The 23,034-nt window shown below is 51.1% G+C and overlaps 2 protein-coding genes across 3 annotated transcripts; both read right to left on the reverse strand.

The window, feature by feature from the left end:
• Positions 1 to 313: 313 nt before the first annotated feature.
• ik (IK cytokine) lies at positions 314 to 10,660 on the reverse strand. Of its 2 annotated transcripts, XM_036133163.1 has the most exons (20): positions 10,456 to 10,660; positions 8,023 to 8,089; positions 7,851 to 7,943; positions 7,724 to 7,783; positions 7,477 to 7,644; positions 7,294 to 7,408; positions 6,850 to 6,920; positions 6,734 to 6,780; positions 6,192 to 6,355; positions 6,008 to 6,116; positions 3,905 to 3,944; positions 3,664 to 3,824; positions 3,497 to 3,581; positions 1,229 to 1,315; positions 1,091 to 1,148; positions 927 to 1,015; positions 741 to 849; positions 633 to 667; positions 485 to 530; positions 314 to 443 (listed from the first exon to the last, which is right to left on the reverse strand). In XM_036133163.1, exons 1-19 carry the CDS (start codon positions 10,463 to 10,465, stop codon positions 503 to 505), a joined length of 1,596 nt encoding a protein of 531 aa, XP_035989056.1. In that variant the 5' UTR covers positions 10,466 to 10,660; the 3' UTR covers positions 314 to 443; positions 485 to 502. The 2 variants fall into 2 exon arrangements, with proteins under 2 accessions (XP_035989056.1, XP_012709045.3); XM_012853591.3 differs by having other exon boundaries at positions 314 to 530.
• A 1,552-nt stretch (positions 10,661 to 12,212) lies between these two features.
• Positions 12,213 to 21,720, reverse strand: ndufa2 (NADH:ubiquinone oxidoreductase subunit A2). Its single transcript, XM_012853598.3, has 3 exons — positions 21,579 to 21,720; positions 12,467 to 12,573; positions 12,213 to 12,390 (listed from the first exon to the last, which is right to left on the reverse strand). The coding sequence occupies exons 1-3, from the start codon at positions 21,680 to 21,682 to the stop codon at positions 12,299 to 12,301; spliced, it is 303 nt and encodes a 100-aa protein (XP_012709052.2). The 5' UTR covers positions 21,683 to 21,720; the 3' UTR covers positions 12,213 to 12,298.
• Positions 21,721 to 23,034: the final 1,314 nt, after the last annotated feature.

Below are 23,034 nucleotides of genomic sequence, written 5' to 3' on the forward strand. Positions count from 1 at the left end.
AGGGACAGACTTACGTTCCACATCCTGAACCGTGGAGTCTCAGGAGAACCCAGCCAGAACCACACAGAAACCCAAAGGAGGCGCGGCACCATGAAGCAGAATCCTGGACACGTTCAGGACGTCTAAAGGTCTGGGAGCCAGACGGACCCCACAGGAACCCTGGTTCTGACTAGAACCCACCTCCAACCCGGGGATGTTTTAGCGGAACCATTCTGGTCGTGGCGTGTCCTGCTGCCTAAATGAAACAGATGAAACGTTCTGAGCGGCTGCTGCGGTTCCGGCGGGTCCAGAACATGAAAGCAGGGACACCGGCTGGGTTCTGATTGCTTTATTGGGAACTTGGTGCTCAAACACAACAACCTGAATAAAAACAGAAACAAGAACACGTCTGGTTAAATAAAACCGCGGCTCAGCATCACTAACGGGTCAGAACCGGTCAGAACGGGTCAGAACCGGGTCAGAACGGGGCAGAACGGGTCAGAACCGGGGACTCAGGAAGTCTTCAGTATTTTGGTCTCTTGATGTCGACCCTGCAAACAAAAACGAGGGTTTACACCTCAGAAGAAGGTCAAAGGTCAGCTCTGCTCTGATTGGCCGAGGCGCGGCTAACTAAGGATCAAACAGGAAGTTACCCGTCGGCCTCCATCTTCTTCCTCTTCTCGATGATCTGCAGGAGAAGCAGAGCGTTAGGCCCTCTGCTGGAGGAGGCAGGCGCTGCGGCCGGCAGCTCACACACTCACCGCGCTGATCTTCTTCCACTGCCGGTCCAGCTCCGCCTTCTCATTGGTCTCCTTGAAGCGCCGCGTCTTCCTGCCCTCAGACATCTTGATGCCGTACTGGAAGGCAGCCCTGGAGGGACAAACAGAGCGTCAGCAGCGAGCCAGCCTGCAGCCTGTCAGTCGGCGCTGAGGGCAAAGCGGACTCACTTAGGCAGCGCCTCCTTGTTGTTCATGTAGTCGGAGTATTCCTCCTGCGTGTCGAAGTCCCAGCGGCCCAGCGGACCTTTCTTATTGCCCTGAAACAGAAGCAGAGCTCAGCGCCTCTCCTCACCTGGGACCGGGCAGCAGTGCATGCTGGGAAACGCACGTACCTGGTCCATCTTACTGTAGTCCACCTCCTCGTCGCTGTCCACTGCGAGGTCGTCCATCCTGCAGACACATTGTTTCTGGTTAGAGAGGCGTCTCCATGGCGACACGGCTGTCTGGGGGGGGGGGGGGGGGGGGCTTACGTTGCTGGGTAGCACTCTGCGTACGAGTTGGAGCCTCCGAAGAAATCGCCCAGCTGCTCCTTACTGGAGTCTCTCCTCTGAGAACCAGTACCACCAGTTAAGGACACATAATAATTATTCTATTAATAATAATAATAATAATAATAATAATAATAATAATAATAATAATAATAATATTATTAATATTATTAATAATAATAAATGCACGGCGCTCCACCTGGACAGGTAGTCAGAACCCTGTTGGTTCTCCACAGACCCGCTGTGGCAGGAGGTGAATGCGGCTTTAATGTGAATTTAACCCTTTAAACTGTGATGGAGTTTAAATCTGGATCTGATGTGACGTTGTTGTTCTGCAGGGATTAAGGGGAAAGCATTAGGCTGGTTTAAATCTTATCTGTCAGACAGATTCCAGTTTGTTCATGTTAATAATAAATCTTCCTCAAACTCTAGGGTCACCTGTGGAGTACCACAGGGTTCAGTCCTTGGACCAATTCTCTTTACTATATATATGCTTCCCATCGGCAAAATTATCAGACAGCATGGGATTAATTTCCACTGTTATGCTGATGACACTCAGCTATATTTATCCATAAATCCTGATGAATCCAATCAGTTACTTCGACTGCAGTCATGTCTTGATGACATCAAAAGCTGGATGACTTTAAATTTCCTGCATCTAAATTCTGACAAGACAGAAGTTGTAATCTTTGGACCAGAGTCCTCAAAAAATAAACTTCTTAATCAATCACTTAATCTGGGTGGTATTAACTTGGCCTCTGGTAATAAAGTAAAAAATCTTGGTGTTATTTTTGACCAAGACATGTCATTTAAATCCCATATTAAACAGGTTTCCAGAGTTTCCTTTTTTCACCTCAGGAATATCGCCAAAATTAGAAACATTCTGTCCAGGAGTGATGCTGAAAAACTAGTCCATGCATTTGTTACTTCAAGGCTGGACTATTGTAATTATTTACTATCAGGAAGTCCACAAAATGCAGTTCAAAGCCTTCAGCTGATCCAAAATGCTGCAGCAAGAGTTCTGATGAAAATCAACCAGAAGCTGGACTTTTGTAATTGTTTCTCCTCTAAATCACCAAACAACCAGAACAGCTTCCAGAGTTAAACTTCACTAAACCTGAGAATCTGATCTTAAACTCAGCGCCTCTCCGTCTGCGTCTGGAAGCTAACGCCCCGATTACAGCGGTTCTGCTCGGCCCGGTTCTACTTCTGAGCTGAGCCGATCAGAAGAGCGCTAAGCATGAAGCGCCTGAAAGAGGCGAGGAGGAGGAGGAAGAGGAGGAAGAAGAAGAAGAGGAAGAGGAGGAGGAGGACAGCAGGGAGGAGGAAGAGGAGGAACAGGAGGAAGCAGAGGAGGAAGCAGAGGAAGAGGAGGAGGAGGAGGAGGAAGAGGAAGAAGAGGAGGAGGAGGACAGCAGGGAGGAAGAGGAGGAGGAGGAAGAGGAGTAGGAAGAGGATGAGGAAGAGGAGGAGAAAGAGGAGGAAGCAGGAGGAGGAGGAAGAGGTGGAGGAAGAGGAGGAAGAGGAGGAGGAGGAAGAGGAGGAGGAGGAAGAGGAGGACAGCAGGGAGAAAGAGGAGGAAGCAGAAGAGGAGGAGGAAGAGGAGGACAGCAGGGAGGAGGAGGAGCAGGGAGGAAGAGGAAGAGTAGGAAGCAGAGGAAGAGGAGGAAGAGGAAGAGTAGGAAGCAGAGGAAGAGGAGGAAGAGGAGGAGGAGGAAGAGGAGGACAGCAGGGAGGAGGAAGAGGAAGAGGAGGACAGCAGGGAGGAGGAAGAGGAAGAGGAGGACAGCAGGGAGGAGGAAGAGGAAGAGGAGGACAGCAGGGAGGAGGAAGAGGAAGAGGAGGACAGCAGGGAGGAAGAGGAGGAGGAAGAGGAGGAAGAGGAGGACAGCAGGTGAAGAGGAGGAAGAGGAGGAGGAGGAGGACAGCAGGGAGAAAGAAGAGGAAGCAGAGGAAGAGGAGGAGGAGGAAGAAGAGGAGTAGGAGGAAGAGGAGGAAGCAGAGGAGGAGGAGGAGGAGGAAGAGGAGGAGGAGAAAGAGGAGGAAGCAGAGGAAGAGGAGGAGGAAGAGGAGGAAGCAGAGGAAGAGGAGGAGGAAGAGGATGAGGACAGCAGGGAGGAGGAAGAGGAGGAAGCAGAGGAAGAGGAGGAGGAGGAGGACAGCAGGTGAAGGAGGAAGAAGAGGAGGAGGAGGAGGAGGAGGAGAGCAGGGAGGAGGAGGAGGAAGAGGAGTACAGCAGGTGAAGGATATGGCTCCTGGTTCTGCCACTGGGTGGCTGCTGCTCCTCCAAACTTCTCGTTGATGATCTTCAGCTGATCCTTGATGGACTCTGGAGCTGATGGAGGACATGGAGCATTAGAGCGTTACCCAGAAACCCTCTCTGCTGGGGGGGGGGGGGGGGGGGGGGGGGGGCGTACCGGGGTCCACCTCCACCAGGGGGAGCTCCTCCCCTCGGGGTTTCTCAAAGTAGGCCTGTCTGCGGCTCTTGCTGTCCTCGTCTCGTCCTCGGTGGCGCTCCTTGTCCTTGCTGGGTTTGGACGTGGCGGACGGGATGTAGTCCCCGATGTCATCAAAGATGCTGCAAGCAGACAGAGGCGTCACTCTGACACGTTTCTCTGACCTCAGGCTGAGAGCAGAGCTGTGTGGAGGGAGGCTGACCTGAGATCAGCTTCAGGAGCTCTCTTATCGTCCAGCTTGCCTGAAACAGAGACAGACGTCAGCTGGAGGGACAGACACCAGATCTGAGGACACGACTCAGTCCTCAGGACACGGCTCAGTCCTCAGGACACGGCTCAGTCCTCAGGACACGGCTCAGTCCTCAGGACAAGACTCAGTCCTCAGGACAAGACTCAGTCCTCAGGACACGGCTCAGTCCTCAGGACAAGACTCAGTCCTCAGGACAAGACTCAGTCCTGAAGACACGGCTCAGTCCTCAGGACACGACTCAGTCCTCAGGACACGGCTCAGTCCTCAGGACAAGACTCAGTCCTCAGGACAAGACTCAGTCCTCAGGACAAGACTCAGTCCTCAGGACACGGCTCAGTTCTCAGGACACGGCTCAGTCCTCAGGACAAGACTCAGTCCTGAGGACACGGCTCAGTTCTCAGGACACGGCTCAGTCCTCAGGACACGACTCAGTCCTCAGGACACGGCTCAGTCCTCAGGACACGACTCAGTTCTCAGGACACGACTCAGTCCTGAAGACACGACTCAGTCCTCAGGACACGACTCAGTCCTCAGGACACGGCTCAGTCCTCAGGACAAGACTCAGTCCTCAGTCCTGAGGACACGGCTCAGTCCTGAGGACACGACTCAGTCCTCAGGACACGGCTCAGTCCTCAGGACAAGACTCAGTCCTGAAGACACGACTCAGTCCTCAGGACACGACTCAGTCCTCAGGACACGGCTCAGTCCTCAGGACACGGCTCAGTCCTCAGGACACGACTCAGTCCTCAGGACAAGACTCAGTCCTCAGTCCTGAGGACACGGCTCAGTCCTGAGGACACGACTCAGTCCTCAGGACAAGACTCAGTCCTGAAGACACGACTCAGTCCTCAGGACACGACTCAGTCCTCAGGACACGGCTCAGTCCTCAGGACACGGCTCAGTCCTCAGGACACGACTCAGTCCTCAGGACACGGCTCAGTCCTGAGGACACGGCTCAGTCCTCAGGACACGACTCAGTTCTCAGGACACGACTCAGTCCTCAGGACACGGCTCAGTCCTGAGGACACGGCTCAGTCCTCAGGACACGGCTCAGTCCTCAGGACACGACTCAGTCCTCAGGACACGGCTCAGTCCTCAGGACACGACTCAGTTCTCAGGACACGACTCAGTTCTCAGGACACGACTCAGTCCTCAGGACACGGCTCAGTCCTGAGGACTGAGGACACGGCTCAGTTCTCAGGACACGACTCAGTCCTGAGGACTGAGGACACGGCTCAGTTCTCAGGACACGACTCAGTCCTCAGGACTGAGGACACGGCTCAGTCCTCAGGACACGGCTCAGTCCTCAGGACTGAGGACACGGCTCAGTCCTCAGGACACGGCTCAGTCCTGAGGACACGGCTCAGTCCTGAGGACACGACTCAGTTCTGGGGACACGACTCAGTCTTGAGAACACGACTCAGTTCTGGGGACACGACTCAGTCTTGAGAACAAGACTCAGTTCTGGCGACTGAGGACACGGCTCAGCCCTGAGGACACGGCTCAGTCCTGAGGACACGGCTCAGTCCTGAGGACACGGCTCAGTCCTCAGGACACGGCTCAGTCCTGAGGACTGAGGACACGGCTCAGTTCTCAGGACACGACTCAGTCCTGAGGACTGAGGACACGGCTCAGTTCTCAGGACACGACTCAGTCCTCAGTCCTCAGGACACGGCTCAGTCCTGAGGACACGGCTCAGTCCTGAGGACACGGCTCAGTCCTGAGGACACGACTCAGTTCTGGGGACACGACTCAGTCTTGAGAACACGACTCAGTTCTGGGGACACGACTCAGTCTTGAGAACAAGACTCAGTTCTGGCGACTGAGGACACGGCTCAGCCCTGAGGACACGGCTCAGTCCTCAGGACACGACTCAGTCCTCAGGACTGAGGACACGGCTCAGTCCTCAGGACACGGCTCAGTCCTCAGGACTGAGGACACGGCTCAGCCCTGAGGACACGGCTCAGTCCTGAGGACACGGCTCAGTCCTGAGGACACGGCTCAGCCCTGAAGACACGATTCAGTTCTCAGGACACGACTCAGTTCTGGGGACACCTTTGTCCTTCTTCTTGAGCTTCTTGTGACGTGTCCCCTGCCTCAGGTAGGACAGGATCTGCGTCAGCTTGGAGATGACGATGTCGTTGGTGGTGAGGGTGGTCTGGGCCTGGACACAGAGGGACAGGAGGACATGAGACACGTCTCAGAGCGGGACGGCGTGGACGGGACAGGAGGACCTGACCTCCATGCTGGGACAGTCGGCCTTGCTGCGGATCAGCGTGGTGGGGATGTCCGTGTCGGTGAACTCGTCGTCCAGGTCCACCACGTAGGCCATCCTGCCCGGCAGGAAGAGCTCGTTCCTCTCCTGGACTCCTGAGCGGAACACCACGCGGTAGATGTTCCTGCCTGAGGAGCAGATGGAGGAGAACCACAGCAGGAGTCAGGACCAGGGGGACCAGGAGCAGGTCAGGGAGGGACACAGGGACAGATAAAAGATGCTGGTTCTCCAGGACCAGGAGGACCAGGTGGACCAGGAGGACCAGGAGGACCAGGTGGTCCAGGAGGTCCAGGAGGTCCAGGTGGACCAGGAGGTCCAGGTGGTCCAGGAGGTCCAGGAGGACCAGGAGGTCCAGGAGGACCAGGGGGACCAGGTGGACCAGGAGGACCAGGTGGACCAGGAGGTCCAGGAGGACCAGAAGGTCCAGAAGGTCCAGGTGGACCTCCTGAACCAGGAGGAACAGGACGACCAGGAGGACCAGGAGGTCCAGGTGGACCAGGACTCACCAAGGCGGGTCTTGAACTCGATCTTCTCCTCTGGTTCCACGTCTTTCCTGGAAGACAGCAGATAATTTTCAGAGCGGTTCTGGAGTTCCACCTCACACTGGGCCTCGGTTCCTTACTTGGTCTCCTTCTGGACCTTCTCCATCATGTCCTCCTCCTCCTTCTCCTTGCTGGTGATCTCAGCCCTCACCTGTAAGCACAGACAGGATCAGGTGTGCCGGCGCCAGGCGGGCCAGCTGCGTGGTTCTGGACCCGGTTCTGGACCCGGTTCTGGGCCCGGTACTGGACCAGGTTCTGGACCCGGTTCTGGACCCGGTTCTGGGCCCGGTTCTAGACCAGGTTCTGGGCCCGGTTCTAGACCCGGTTCTGGACCAGGTTCTGGACCCGGTTCTGGACCCGGTTCTGGGCCCAGTACTGGACCAGGTTCTGGGCCCAGTACTGGACCCGGTTCTGGGCCCAGTACTGGACCAGGTTCTGGGCCCGGTTCTGGGCCCGGTACTGGACCAGGTTCTGGACCCGGTTCTAGACCAGGTTCTGGGCCCGGTTCTGGGCCCGGTTCTGACCTTCTGCAGCAGAGCGAAGTCCAGACCCTTCACCAAGTGGGTGTGCTCCATGTCGCCTCCCAAGAACTTGGACTCCTGGATGAGCTGCCGCCGCTTCTCCGCCGCGGACTTGTCCCTGGAAGGGAAGGTTGGAGCGGGTCAGAACGGGCCGGGCCCGGACTCCAAAGGTTCTGGAGAACTCACGCCTCGGCGGTGGGTCCGACGGCCCGGTAGTTGGCGGTGGTGCTGATCAGCTCGGTCTCCTCGTAGTCCTTGTTGACGCCGTCCCGTCTCTCCCGGGCCCGGTCCCGGTACTTCTCGGCCAGCTCCCGCTCTCGCTCCATCTCCTGCTGACGCAGCTTGGCGTAGTAGCTGTGGGGGCAGAACCGGGTCAGAACCGGGTCAGAACCGCTCACTGGACCCTGATCACTGATGATGAGGAAGATCTGACCTCTTCTTCTTCCTCCTCCTCGCTGCAGGATCCTCATCCTCGTTGTAGTCCCTCGGCATTCTGGGAGTCAGACACATGTTTACAGCTGTGCAGCAGGACCCCCCCCCCCCCCTCCAGTCATACTCACTCATGGTGTCTGGACTTGGTGGGCGGGGCCGAGGAGGGCGTGGCCCGCGGCGTCATCAGCAGCTTCCTGAAGTCATCGTTGGTCAGCTTGGACCTGAAAGACGCAGAGCGGAGCTGAGCGACCGTGGCTGCTCAGAGGTCAGAGGTCAGAGGTCAGGGGGAGCGGCACTTACTGAGCGGCGGATCGGTGGTCGTCCACTTCGTGGCCCTCAGGGGCCAGAGGGTTGGAGTAGCTCTCAGCTGGAAGACAGGCAGAACGTTAGAGGAGCAGAGGAACGTTCTAAGAGGAGGAGCAGGAGAACACGAGGAGCAGCTTTCTAATCCATTATTATTTCATTCTTCCATTAATAGAACGTCTAAGGAGAGATAAATTAAATGACCTCAATAAAAACGCTTTGAACTAAAAAAATAGATTTTCTCTGATCTACCATGAGAAACGGTGGTGTTCCTGTCCAGCTGTTTGATTCCAGCTCTGAGCGGAATTAATAAGGGTTTAATTAATAATGGTTAAATGAATAACGATTTAATAAATAACAGATTAATAAATAACAGATTTATTAATAACGGTTAAATGACAAACGGTTTAATTAATAACAATTAAATGAATAACGATTTAATAAATAACGGTTAAATAAATAATGGATTAATAAGTAACAGTTTACTAAATAAGGGTTTAGTGAATAACAGTTTAACAATAACGAATAAATAACAATTTCATTAATAACGGTTATATGAATAACGCTTTAATAAATAACGGTTAAATGAATAACGGCTTAATAAATAACGGATTAATAAATAACAGATTTATTAATAACGGTTTAGTGAATAACGGTTTAATTAATAACGGTTTAATTAATAACGCTTAAATGAATAACGCTTAAATGAATAACGCTTAAATGAATAACGGATTAATAAATAACAGATTAATAAATAACAGATTAATAAATAACAGATTTCTTAATAACGGTTAAATAAATAACGGTTAAATTAATAACGCTTTAATTAATAACGGTTTAGTGAATAACGGTTTAATTAATAACGGTTTAATTAATAACGGATTAATAAATAACAGATTAATAAATAACGGATAAATAAATAACGGATAAATAAATAACGGATAAATAAATAACAGTTTTATTAATAACGCTTTAATGAATAACGCTTTAATTAATAACGGTTTAGTGAATAACAGTTTTATTAATAACGCTTTAATGAATAACGCTTTAATTAATAACGCTTTAATGAATAATGCTTTAATGAATAATGCTTTAATGAATAACGCTTTAGTGAATAACGGTTTAGTGAATAACAGTTTTATTAATAACGGTTAAATGAATAACGGTTTAGTGGATAACGGTTTAATTAATAACGCTTTAATTAATAACGGATTAATAAATAACGGTTAAATGAATAACGGTTTAATTAATAACGCTTTAATGAATAACGCTTTAATTAATAACGCTTTAATTAATAACGGTTTAATTAATAACGGTTAAATTAATAACGCTTTAATTAATAACGGTTTAACAGCCTCAGCCCCGGTACCGACACGCTGACCATGATCTCACTAGCAGCAAAGCTGTGATGATCTGAAGACGTTCTGCTGCCTTCAGTGCAGAACTTCAGCTGTGGAACCACCAACCCTGAATCATGGCGGTGCATCTCTTTGTGGCCCTTGCTGTGTTTTCTTTAATTTATTTAGAAGGAGTGGAAATGATCCACTGGGACGAACATCCTGGACTTTGTTCATAAAGCCCAGATTGAACAAGTGGACCCAGCAGAGCAGTGAGAGGCGGTTCCTGATGGAGGAACGTCTGCTGCGTTCTGTCAGGTTCTAAACCTCCTCTGTGGTTCCACCAGGACCAGATCCCCTAACTGACCCGCCTCCTGAGGCTTCATTCACAGAACAGAGAGCTGCTGCAGATCAGAGAGTCTCTCTGCTGGTGGTGAGAAGCAGCGATCAGCAGCCGGCGTCACACCAGCAACCTTCTAGACTACAGACATCTTCTCTGCAGTGCTTCTACTTACCTGCAACTGTTTCACAATTATTCTAAATGTTTATTATGATGTCTTTATTCCTGATTAACCAATATTTCTGTCAGGACAACACAGACATTCTCACACACTCGCACCTAAGAAAAATTTAGAGAGGCCAGTTAACCTAACATGGTTCTGGACTGTGGGAGGAAGCTGGAGTACCCAGAGAGAACCCACGCATGCACAGGGAGAACATGCAGACCCATGCAGAAAGACCCAGGGCAATGTTAGGACTTCAACCCAGAACCTTCTTGCTGCAAGGCAGCAGTGCTACCCACTGCGTCACATCAGCTCTCTCTGTTTCCTCCACCTTCCTGCTCCTAATTCTGAGTTTTCTTAAAAAGACGTCACTGTTTTTAGGGTTCTGTGTGAATTCGGGCCCAGATTGTCCGCTCGGAGGATGAACGGAACCGAACCACCGCTGTAATCCGGGCTTCTGCTCACAGCGCCGTGTTGTAATAACAGCAGAGGTTAGGGTTAGCACCAGGTTCTGCTCAGTCAACCATCCGCCGCTTTAAGCTAATGGGGCTAACGTTAGCATGCTAGCGTTAGCATGCTAGCGGACTCACTCTCAGGCATCTCTGCGGGCAGCTGGGCCTCCGCGGCGAGCTGACAGGAGCTGAATCCCGGCTGAACGACGGGCAGAAGCTCGGTGAAGCTCTCCGCTGTTTCTCTGCAGACAGAAGCGGGTTTCCTTCGCTGCGTTGTCTGCTGTGTTTATCTCAAGCGCTCTGACGGTGTAATGGCGTCACTTCCTGCACTTCTTCTTCTTGGCTTTTTTGGCGGTTGGCAAAACCTTGAGCTACCGCCACGGCCTGGTATGGAGGGTGGTTCGTGATGGATTCATCTTTATAATACATAACATATATTCAAATCCTATTAAACAATTTGGTTCTTTTTAAAAATCTTAATAATTTGTATATGTTTGCTTCCTAAAATTATTTGATCTATATCTATTAAACGTTTCTTTTTAATGTCGGCGTTAAGGTATTGTTTCAGCTTAGCATTTCCTTTCTGTCAGACTGAGCAGGGGAACACCGCCCCCTGCAGGCTAGAGACGCCACTGCAGCTGGTTCTGCTGAAGGTTCTCCAGGACCGGCCGGAGGTTCTGCTTCCACTCCAGGCTCTGTCTATCTACTGTTTTAGCTAAAATAATCATTGAGAGAAGGCAACTACATGTTACTGTTGTCTTAACACTGTGACTTAAAACAGAGAAGCAGGTTTATTTGATCTTCAACTTGGATTCTACATCAGTTTGAATATTAGGCCAGTAAAGTCTGCAGGAAACCAGGGAAGATGGGAAGCTTGAAATAAAGGATTTGGTCAGATCCATCCTGCAAACTAAACGGCCCTGAGCGACTGACCTGGTTCAGGTGTTCTGAAGAACATCTGGCTGGAGAAGGATCTGCTGGCTGAGGGCAGCTCATAATAAACTTCTGTCAGAGCGGCTCAGTTCCCAAAGTGGGGGCCGGGGCCCCGCGGGGGTCTCTGGCAGGACGATGTCACAGATATACTTGTTGGAATGTAGAAAATTTATGCCTTAAATCATGGAAAAAGACTTTTTCTTGAAAATGTAAAACTTGTCGACATCAGAGAACATCCAGGTTCTTTCTGGAGTGAAATGAATCTCCAGGTTTCTGGAATGACCCCCGCTGTGCCGCGTTCTCCTGGGGGTCACAGGCTGCCCCTGCTGCCGGTTCTGGGGAACGTTTGGGGCTCATGGTGGGAACCATCTGGGTCCAGAAGCTCCGTCCGACCCAAACCGACGCTCTCTGACTTAAATCAGATTTCTCTTCTCCCTCAAACGTCAACATTAAAGTCCAACTCAGTTCTGGACGGCTGGTTCAGAAAAACACGGTTTGATTCCAAAGCTGAAGATCTGAACAGATTTTATTAAAATAAAAGATAAAAATGTTTCTGAACGACGATGTTTGATGAGGAGAAACATCGACCTTCATTTAAAGCTGCTGATCTAAGCGGGGTGGAAACGGGCCCAGAACCAGCGCCGACCCGTTCACATCCTCTTTGTGAGCCGTTTATTAGAAGAACCCAGAAGAAGAATCCCAGTACCAGCAGCGGCGCCGCTCCAGTAGACCCACAGGATGGACCAATCACACGGCTGCATCTCAGACCCAATAGAACCCAGTAGACCCACAGGATGGACCAATCACACGGCTGCATCTCAGACCCAATAGAACCCAGTAGACCCACAGGATGGACCAATCACACGGCTGCATCTCAGACCCAATAGAACCCAGTAGACCCACAGGATGGACCAATCACACGGCTGCATCTCAGACCCAATAGAACCCAGTCAACACGCGGCTGTGGAAGCAGAATCTTTATTCATATCAACACATTTACAGAAAGACACCCGACTCAGCAGAATGGGACGTGGAACCAGAACCGGGCTTAAGGTTTGGACTGAGCCAGAGTCTGCAGGGCGGCGGCCACCTGGTCCGCTGACATGTTGTCCACAGAGACGCTCCTCTCCTTCCCAAAATCTGAACACAAACAGAATGAGCTGAGAGCCGTTTCCTGGAACAGAGTGAGACCTCCACAGACGTTCTGAATACTCACCGTATCGGGCCCAGAGCCGGGCCTGGACTCCAGAACACTCTCGGATCAGGATGGGGAAGTCCGGGTTGGCCTTCTTCAGAGTCACGTAGTTCTGCTCCACAAAGTCCCTGAAACACAGAGAACCACCAGGTGGCGCCGTGTTAGCAGAGACGGGTCGGTTATGGACCCGTCTGGTGTTTCTGCAGCGGGTTCTAGGTTCATGGCAGACAAGCTGGGTCAGAACCAGGGAGCTACTGCAGAAAACATTCAGCTGATGAGGTCTTCAGAACCAGAAGTTCACCTGGAAACACCTGACAGGTGAACAGAACCCAACGGTAACTAGACGGTGACCCCATATTAGTTCAAGTTAACCTGATAATAATGAGAAATCCACCAAAGACAGGAACCAGTTATTAACCCGATATTAACTTATTAATATTGACATGACTAGATAACCAGACATTAAGACATAACTAGATGATAACCAGACATTAAGACATAACTAGATGATAACCAGACATTAAGACATAACTAGACGATAAGCAGACATTAAGACATAACTAGATGATAACCAGACATTAAAACATGACTAGATGATAACCAGACATTAAGACATAACTAGATGATTGTCATGGTTTAGTTTTGATTCGGCTTTGGTTTACTATTATTCTCAGTTTTTCCACCTTGTTTGGGTTTTAATTTGTTAAATTTTAGTTTCCTCCTTCCCTTCCACTCAGCCTTCACTCCACTCTCCTTGCAGTCAGTCACACCTGTTAGTAATTATTCAGTCAGATGCATTTCACCTGTTAGTCTTTCTATTTAAGCCTCCCTCTGCCTCACTTTAGTGCTGGTCCATCATCATTCTACACCTCTCCATGCCAGTTCCCGTTTTGCCTTGGAAGCTTTGTTTTGCTCCTGTTGTAAAGGTTAGTCCTGCCAGTCACTCTAAAGACTATTTGTTCACTGTTTGCTCCTGGAGAGGTTCTGCTGTGTCCTGGTGTCTCCAGAGTTCTGCTAACCTGACTAGCCGCCCTGGAGAAGCTCAGCTCTGAGCCCTGGTGTCTCTCAAGTTCTGCTAACCTGACTAGCCGCCCTGGAGAAACTCAGCTCTGTGCCCTGGTGTCTCTCAAGTTCTGCTAACCTGACTAGCCGCCCTGGAGAACCTCAGCTCTGTACTCTGGTGTCTCTCAAGTTCTGCTAACCTGACTAGCCACTCTGAGAAGACTTGGTTCAGTGCCAAGCCTTCCAGCTTAGCTGAACTCTCTCTCCAAGCCGTCAGCTCCTGCCTTCACCTGCACCCCTGAGCCCCTGTATTCCTGCACCTCTGGTTACTTCATCCATCAATCATTCACCTTACAATAAACCTCTCAAACTTTTGTCCTGTGTGTGTGTACTCTGAGTTCATCGATAAACAAACCTGACAGTATGGACCAGCCAAAGATGAACTCAGACACCACATGGGACTTACCTGCAGGGGCTGACACCCCGGTGGTCCGCGCTTACCTGGACATGTGCGAACGCCTGAGGAGAGAGAGGTATGCCAGGATGGCTTCTGCCCGGGACCCTGCGCCGCCGATCAAGGCTGACCCCACTCCCCAGGTGTTTTACGTGGGTGTTGTCACCGCTACCCCGGAGCACGAGAAGAGAAGCCGGAGATCCATTCATCGCCTTGGTCACCACCTCTATGACTCGCAGCTGGCCCCCCGAGTAAAGCTCGATGTTCCATCCAACAGAGCCCCACACGTCGAGGAGGACCAGCTGTGGAGTTTTTATTACGGAGACCGGGACGACCTTCTTCCCCGTGGGCCTGCTGCCACCCCCCCTGACAGACTCTGTCTCCCCGTCTGGCTCCTCCCGGCTAAGACGTCGGGCACTCCGACGCGTTAAGGCCTCCGAGGATCCGCTGCCGCTCAAGTCCCGTGAGGGGGTTCGGGAGGACCCGCCCTCTGAAGCCTGTAGCCCGGCAGCGCCCAAGGTAGCCAAGGAGATGGTTCCGCCTCCACCCGAAAGCCCCGCTCTGCCAGCCGCCAGAGAACCCCGTCAGGCCCTGCCGGCCGCCGAAAGCTCCGCTCTGCCGGCCGCCGAAGGCCCCGCTCTGCCGGCCACCAAGAGAATAAATCCGCCGGCCGACGAGCCTCAGCCCGAGGCCTCCGGGGGAGCCGCCCTGCCTCAGGCCGAGGCCTCCGAGGGAGCCGCCCTGCCTCAGGCCGAGGCCTCCGTGGGAGCAGTTTTGCCTCAGGCCGAGGCCTCCGTGGGAGCAGTTTTGCCTCAGGCCGAGGCCTCCGAGGGAGCAGTTTTGCCTCAGGCCGAGGCCTCCGAGGGAGCAGCTTTGCCTCAGGCCGAGGCCTCCGAGGGAGCAGCTTTGCCTCAGGCCGAGGCCTCCGAGGGAGCAGCTTTGCCTCAGGCCGAGGCCTCCGAGGGAGCAGCTTTGCCTCAGGCCGAGGCCTCCGAGGGAGCAGCTTTGCCTCAGGCCGAGGCCTCCGAGGGAGCAGTTTTGCCTCAGGCCGAGGCCTCCGAGGGAGCAGTTTTGCCTCAGGCCGAGGCCTCCGAGGGAGTAGTTTTGCCTCAGGCCGAGGCCTCCGAGGGAGTAGTTTTGCCTCAGGCCGAGGCCTCCGAGGGAGTAGTTTTGCCTCAGGCCGAGGCCTCCGAGGGAGTAGTTTTGCCTCAGGCCGAGGCCTCCGAGGGAGTAGTTTTGCCTCAGGCCGAGGCCTCCGAGGGAGTAGTTTCGCCTCAGGCCGAGGCCTTAGTTGGTGCTACACCTGTTTCGGGTTCGTCATGCCGGGGTCGTCCTCCACGACGCCCGCACCAGACTTTCCTGTTCGGCCGGAGCCGCCGACCGCGGTCTCCGGGCCGCTTGACTTTGCCTCGTCGGGGCCGTCCACCACGGCGCCCGCTTTTGACTTGTCTGTTCGGCCAGAGCCGCCGACCGCGGTCTCCGGGCCGCTTGACTTTGCCTCGTCGGGGCCGTCCTCCACGACGCCCGCACCAGACTTTCCTGTTCGGCCGGAGCCGCCGACCGCGGTCTCCGGGCCGCTTGACTTTGCCTCGTCGGGGCCGTCCACCACGGCGCCCGCTTTTGACTTTTCTGTTCGGCCGGAGCCGCCGACCGCGGTCTCCGGGCCGGTTGACTTTGCCTCGTCGGGGCCGTCCACCACGGCGCCCGCTTTTGACTTTTCTGTTCGGCCGGAGCCGCCGACCGCGGTCTCCGGGCCGCTTGACTTTGCCTCGTCGGGGCCGCCCTCCTCGAGGGTTTAGTCGGGCGATGCTGCTCCGCCGCCTGCCTCGTCCAGGACGACCTCCACCAAGACGTTTCTTTTGCTTAGCAGCCGTTTTTGCCTGCGCCCTTAAGGCCAGTGCCTTCTGTTTATTTTGTTATAGCTCGGCCTTAGTTTAGAGTTACTTAGTATTCCTCAGTTTTGGAATTAGTTAGGGGGTTCTTCGTTTTCTTAGAGTTCTTAGTCTTTGTTTGCTTTGTTTTCCCTGTTCTGTTTTAGAATTCTAGATTTTGCCTTAGTTTTCTAGGTTTGCTTAGCTTTGTCATTTTAGCTTTAGCTCTCTGGTTGTCACGTTAGTGTACTTGTTCAAGTCCTAGTTTTTCTTGTTTTTCCTTTATTTGTAGTTAGCTTTAGTTTCATTTTCTGCTTTAGTGTTTTGATTTAATGTTTTGCCTTAGTTTTTCTTTTGTGGTGTTATCCCTGCTCTAGTTTTGCCTTATTTTCTAGTTCTTGGTTTGATTCTTTATTTTTGTCCTGCGCTCCTTGTATCCAGCGCTCCTTAGGTCTTAGCGCTCGCTTAGATTTCTGACCCCTGGCCCTGAGCTGTTTCATGCTCCTTAGCTTTGGCTGGTTCGAGCTTCCTTGGTTTTTGTTTTGGCCTCTTAGTTCCTTAGTCCCCTGGCGTGTTTGGACGCCCTCCGTTCCCTAGTATTCTGGATTTATTTTGTTCCCTGGCGTGTTAGAACGCCTCCTTGTTCCTGGCGTTTAGACTTCTTGGTCCTCTGGCGTGTTAGAATGCCTTCTGTCTTGGGTTTCTTGGTTCCCCGGCGTATTAGGACGCCCTCTGTCTCTCGGTTCCCCGGCGTATTAGGACGCCCTCTGTCTCTCGGTTCCCCGGCGTATTAGGACGCCCTCTGTCTCTCGGTTCCCCGGCGTATTAGGACGCCCTCTGTTTCTCAGTTCTCTGGCGTGTTAGGACGCCCACTGATTCTTGGCTCTCTGGCGTGTTAGGACGCCCTCTGATTCTCGGTTCCCCGGCGTGTTAGGACGCCCTCTGATTCTCGGTTCCCCGGCGTGTTAGGACGCCCTCTGATTCTCGGTTCCCCGGCGTGTTAGGACGCCCTCTGATTCTCGGTTCCCCGGCGTGTTAGGACGCCCTCTGATTCTCGGTTCCCCGGCATGTTAGAATGCCCTCTGATTCTTGGTTCCCCGGCATGTTAGAATGCCCTCTGATTTGTGGTTCCCCAGCGTCTTAGGACGCCCTCGGTTCCCCGGCGTGTTAGTACGCCCTCCGTTCTTGTTCCTTGGCGTTTTAGATGTTCCTGCTTCCCTTGTGCCCCGGCGTTTCCCTCACGCCCCGGCGTTCTCTTCCCCAAGCCCCGGCGTTTCCCTCACGCCCCGGCGTGTTCTTCCCCAAGCCCCGACGTTTCCCGCACGCCCCGGCGGGTTCCCCTCGCGTTTCTGTAGGCCAGTCATGCTCCAGCGTGTGTTTTGAGCCCTGGTGTTTTCAGTACGCCTGTTCTTCCCTCTGGCGTTGTCGTACGCCTGTTCTTCCCCCTGGCGTTGTCGTACGCCTGTTCTTCCCCCTGGCGTTGTCGTACGCCTGTTCTTCCCTCTGGCGTTGTCGTACGCCTGTTCTTCCCTCTGGTGCTGTGGTGCGCCTGTTCTTTTCCTTTGGCGCTGTTGTGCGCCCGTTCCTTCCCCTTGGCGCTATGTACGCCTGTTCCTTCCCCTTGGCGCTGTGTACGCCCGTTCCTTCCCCTTGGCGCTGTGTGCGCCCGTTCCTTCCCTCTAGCATTTGTGCGTCTAGTCTTGCCCGTTAGCCTGGTGGCGATGCTCGCTTGTCAGCATCTGTTAGACGCGTTGTTTTTGCCTACCAGGGGTTGTTAGAAACCCCTTTAGTCCGCTTTCGTTTTTACTTTGTCTTGGATCGCCCTGAGTGGGTAGTTTTTGTTTGATTTTTAGCCCGCCATCCGTACCACCCTCCACCCACCCTGGTCCGATCAGTTTGATTTGACTCTAGCCCGCCATCCGTACCTCCCTCCACCCACCCTGGGTTGGTGGTTGTTTAATCTATTAGGCCGTCCGGAGACCGGCCTTGAGGGGGGGGTAATGTCATGGTTTAGTTTTGATTCGGCTTTGGTTTACTATTATTCTCAGTTTTTCCACCTTGTTTGGGTTTTAATTTGTTAAATTTTAGTTTCCTCCTTCCCTTCCACTCAGCCTTCACTCCACTCTCCTTGCAGTCAGTCACACCTGTTAGTAATTATTCAGTCAGATGCATTTCACCTGTTAGTCTTTCTATTTAAGCCTCCCTCTGCCTCACTTTAGTGCTGGTCCATCATCATTCTACACCTCTCCATGCCAGTTCCCGTTTTGCCTTGGAAGCTTTGTTTTGCTCCTGTTGTAAAGGTTAGTCCTGCCAGTCACTCTAAAGACTATTTGTTCACTGTTTGCTCCTGGAGAGGTTCTGCTGTGTCCTGGTGTCTCCAGAGTTCTGCTAACCTGACTAGCCGCCCTGGAGAAGCTCAGCTCTGAGCCCTGGTGTCTCTCAAGTTCTGCTAACCTGACTAGCCGCCCTGGAGAAACTCAGCTCTGTGCCCTGGTGTCTCTCAAGTTCTGCTAACCTGACTAGCCGCCCTGGAGAACCTCAGCTCTGTACTCTGGTGTCTCTCAAGTTCTGCTAACCTGACTAGCCACTCTGAGAAGACTTGGTTCAGTGCCAAGCCTTCCAGCTTAGCTGAACTCTCTCTCCAAGCCGTCAGCTCCTGCCTTCACCTGCACCCCTGAGCCCCTGTATTCCTGCACCTCTGGTTACTTCATCCATCAATCATTCACCTTACAATAAACCTCTCAAACTTTTGTCCTGTGTGTGTGTACTCTGAGTTCATCGATAAACAAACCTGACAATGATAACCAGACATCAAGACATAACTAGATGATAACCAGACATTAAAACATAACTAGATGATAACCAGACATTAAGACATAACTAGATGATAACCAGACATTTAGACATGACTAGATGATAACCACACATTTAGACATGACTAGATGATAACCAGACATTAAGACATAACTAGATGATAACCAGACATCAAGACATAACTAGATGATAACCAGACATTAAAACATGACTAGATGATAACCAGACATTAAGACATAACTAGATGATAACCAGACATCAAGACATAACTAGATGATAACCAGACATTAAGAAATAACTAGATGATAACCAGACATCAAGACATAACTAGATGATAACCAGACATTAAGACATAACTAGATGATAAGCAGACATTAAGACACAACTAGATGATAACCAGACATTAAAACATGACTAGATGATAACCAGACATTAAGACATAACTAGATGATAACCAGACATTAAGACATAACTAGATGATAACCAGACATTAAAACATGACTAGATGATAACCAGACATTAAAACATGACTAGATGATAACCAGACATTAAAACATGACTAGATGATAACCAGACATTAAGACATAACTAGATGATAACCAGACATTAAGACATGACTAGATGATAACCAGACATTAAAACATGACTAGATGATAACCAGACATTAAGACATAACTAGATGATAACCAGACATTAAAACATGACTAGATGATAACCAGACATTAAGACATAACTAGATGATAACCAGACATTAAGACATGACTAGATGATAACCAGATATTAAGACATAACTAGATGATAACCAGACATTAAGACATAACTAGATGATAACCAGACATTAAGAAATAACTAGATGATAACCAGACATTAAGACATGACTAGATGATAACCAGACATTAAGACATAACTAGATGATAACCAGACATTAAGACATGACTAGATGATAACCAGACATTAAGACATAACTAGATGATAACCAGACATTAAGAAATAACTAGATGATAACCAGACATTAAGACATAACTAGATGATAACCAGACGTTAAGACTTTCACAGGCTGTCCCTGAACACACCAGACTGACCCTGAACACACCAGGCTGACCCTGAACACACCAGACTGTCCCTGAACACACCAGGCTGACCCTGAACACATCAGACTGACCCTGAACACATCAGACTGACCCTGAACACACCAGGCTGACCCTGAACACACCAGGCTGTCCCTGAACACACCAGGCTGACCCTGAACACACCAGACTGTCCCTGAACACACCAGACTGACCCTGAACACACCAGGCTGACCCTGAACACATCAGACTGACCCTGAACATATCAGACTGTCCCTGAACACACCAGGCTGACCCTGAACACATCAGACTGACCCTGAACATATCAGACTGTCCCTGAACACACCAGGCTGACCCTGAACACACCAGACTGACCCTGAACACACCAGACTGACCCTGAACACACCAGACTGACCCTGAATACACCAGACTGACCCTGAACACACCAGACTGACCCTGAACACATCAGACTGACCCTGAACACACCAGACTGACCCTGAACACACCAGGCTGACCCTGAACACACCAGGCTGACCCTGAACACACCAGACTGACCCTGAACACACCAGACTGACCCTGAACACACCAGGCTGACCCTGAACACACCAGACTGACCCTGAACACATCAGGCTGTCCCTGAACACATCAGGCTGTCCCTGAACACATCAGACTGACCCTGAACACACCAGACTGACCCTGAACACATCAGACTGACCCTGAACATATCAGACTGTCCCTGAACACACCAGACTGACCCTGAACATATCAGACTGTCCCTGAACACACCAGGCTGACCCTGAACACATCAGACTGACCCTGAACACATCAGACTGACCCTGAACACACCAGACTGACCCTGAACACACCAGACTGACCCTGAACACACCAGGCTGACCCTGAACACACCAGACTGACCCTGAACACATCAGACTGACCCTGAACACACCAGACTGACCCTGAACACACCAGGCTGACCCTGAACACACCAGACTGACCCTGAACACACCAGACTGACCCTGAACACATCAGACTGACCCTGAACACACCAGACTGACCCTGAACACATCAGACTGACCCTGAACATATCAGACTGTCCCTGAACACACCAGGCTGACCCTGAACACACCAGACTGACCCTGAACATATCAGACTGTCCCTGAACACACCAGACTGACCCTGAACACATCAGACTGACCCTGAACACACCAGGCTGACCCTGAACACATCAGACTGACCCTGAACACACCAGGCTGACCCTGAACACACCAGGCTGACCCTGAACACATCAGACTGACCCTGAACACACCAGGCTGACCCTGAACACACCAGGATGATGTTCTGTGTCTGTTGGAGTCTGAGGAAACCGATTACCCTCAAACACACCACAGAGACACCTCCACCTGATCAGAACCGCAGGAACCCACCGGATGTTCTGACTGTCAGAGACAAACCCAGCAGTCCAGGATGATGATTCCTCAGTCAGTGTCTCTGGTTCCAGGAACTAGTCTGCCCCCACCTTCGCTCTCCTTCTGCTGCTGAACTTATTCTGACCTGGTTCTGATAAACCTGCACAGAACCTTCCAGAAAGCAGATCCTCCATTTACCTGCTGAAATTCTCCACGGGTTGGATCCAGTGGATCAGTACACGAACCTCCACTGGGCCAACCGGACCCGGTCAGAACACAGCGGTTCTGTCTGGACAGAGCTGGTTCTGTCTGGAGGAGCCCCACCTGGTTCTGATAACGGTTCTCTTCCAGCCATGGTACCGACGGTCAGGCCCAGTGGGCCGGTTCTGCTGGGTTAACCCATTCAGCCAATGATAGAACCAGCTGCGGTTCTGTTAGCCCTTAGCCGCCGTTAGCTCCCCGCTCCCTGGCCCTTCCCTCCCGGCCCCGCGGGCCTCGCAGCCCCGGCTCCCCGCTCACCTGGCGCCCTGGCTGGCCGCAGAGCTCTGGCAGAGGTGGAGGCGGATCTCTCGGAGGTTTTTGGCCAAACTGGAGCCCAGAGTCCGGACTGCGGAGGCCGCCATCTTGGCTTCTTGTTGTCTGTCAAGGACACTGCGGCGCGCTAAGCCCTGGGTTTATCCTGGCAGGAGCAGAGGAGGAGTAACCCCTGGGTTTGTTCTCACAGGATCAGTATTCACCGCGTCTATAGCTTATTTTTATTTTTATTGAGTCAATATGTCAGTACAACATACAGAACAGGGAAAACGAAGAAAGAAACGCCTGGGGAGACAACAACAGAAAAATTACACGTCAGAGAACTTATGTTACAAAAACATACATAAAGCAGTGTTTCCAGTAACACAGTTAAATAATTTTAAGGCATCAAGATTCCTTACAGCTTTGGGATTGGATGAGGATTGTAATTCAGATTTAAAAAGTTTAAATAGAGGCTTCTTTGCAGAAAACTTCCACTTATGAATGTGAAATTTAGTAATAGGTTAATTACCAACCAAACAACTGGAGTTCTATTCTGAAGCTGAAGACGTTTATCTTCCCATCCAGGAAGCTTTCTCAGTTCAAAATGTCTGGAGTTGTGAGGACTTCCAGCTTTATACACCTGCAGCTCCACACTACACTACTCCAGCAACACAGCAAACTAACATTTTAGATGCAGCTCACTGGAGGGTTGTGTTAGTTTTAGAACGGGCTTTAGGGCCCCACATGTGGTCTTTGGGGGCCAGCTGGTGCCTGCGGGCCCCGTGCTGGTGAACCCTGATCTAGATGTTTTCAGATGGAGCCAATGACAAAGAACAATGGACCAGATATGATCCTCACAGGAACAGCTGATGTCAAGAGAAAGGTCTGACTGATAATAATCTGACATCTCATCGAAACACTCAATCTTACGGAGGCCCCTAGGGGACATGGGAAATGTATTTTTATTTTGCGATCCCTTGCAAAAGTATTGTATTCCCTCACAACCTAATATACGGTTAATGCGGCATATTAAATACTAAAAGTCTTTCTGCTACTATAAAAGGTTCAATTTAAAATTGCAAATACTTTAAAGAGCCTCAGTGAAAACATTAAATGGTGCAGAAAAGCGATTTAAAGTAGATGTATTAACTGCGTGTAAGGTTGAGATTAGACTGCGCATGAAAACGGCCTTTTTTAGCCAGACTACCATCACAGAGCTGTCAGATGACTTTATTATCCAGTGAAAATTACTAAAAAGTAGTCCAAACTGCTCAAATGTATTTTTTCTTTCTTTACTTACGGAAAGTTTACGTAATGGGTTAAACCATGTTTAACCCGTTTGGCTTTTGCATTTTTCACACAAGTTAGTGTCGGATTTGTATCCTAAAGAAATGATATAAAACTTAAGATATTATATATATCCCACAGGAACCATCTACTAGGTCACTGCGAGAGACAC

The sequence above is a fragment of the Fundulus heteroclitus genome, unplaced genomic scaffold (assembly GCF_011125445.2).
Source record: "Fundulus heteroclitus isolate FHET01 unplaced genomic scaffold, MU-UCD_Fhet_4.1 scaffold_59, whole genome shotgun sequence".
Classification (NCBI taxonomy): domain Eukaryota; kingdom Metazoa; phylum Chordata; class Actinopteri; order Cyprinodontiformes; family Fundulidae; genus Fundulus; species Fundulus heteroclitus.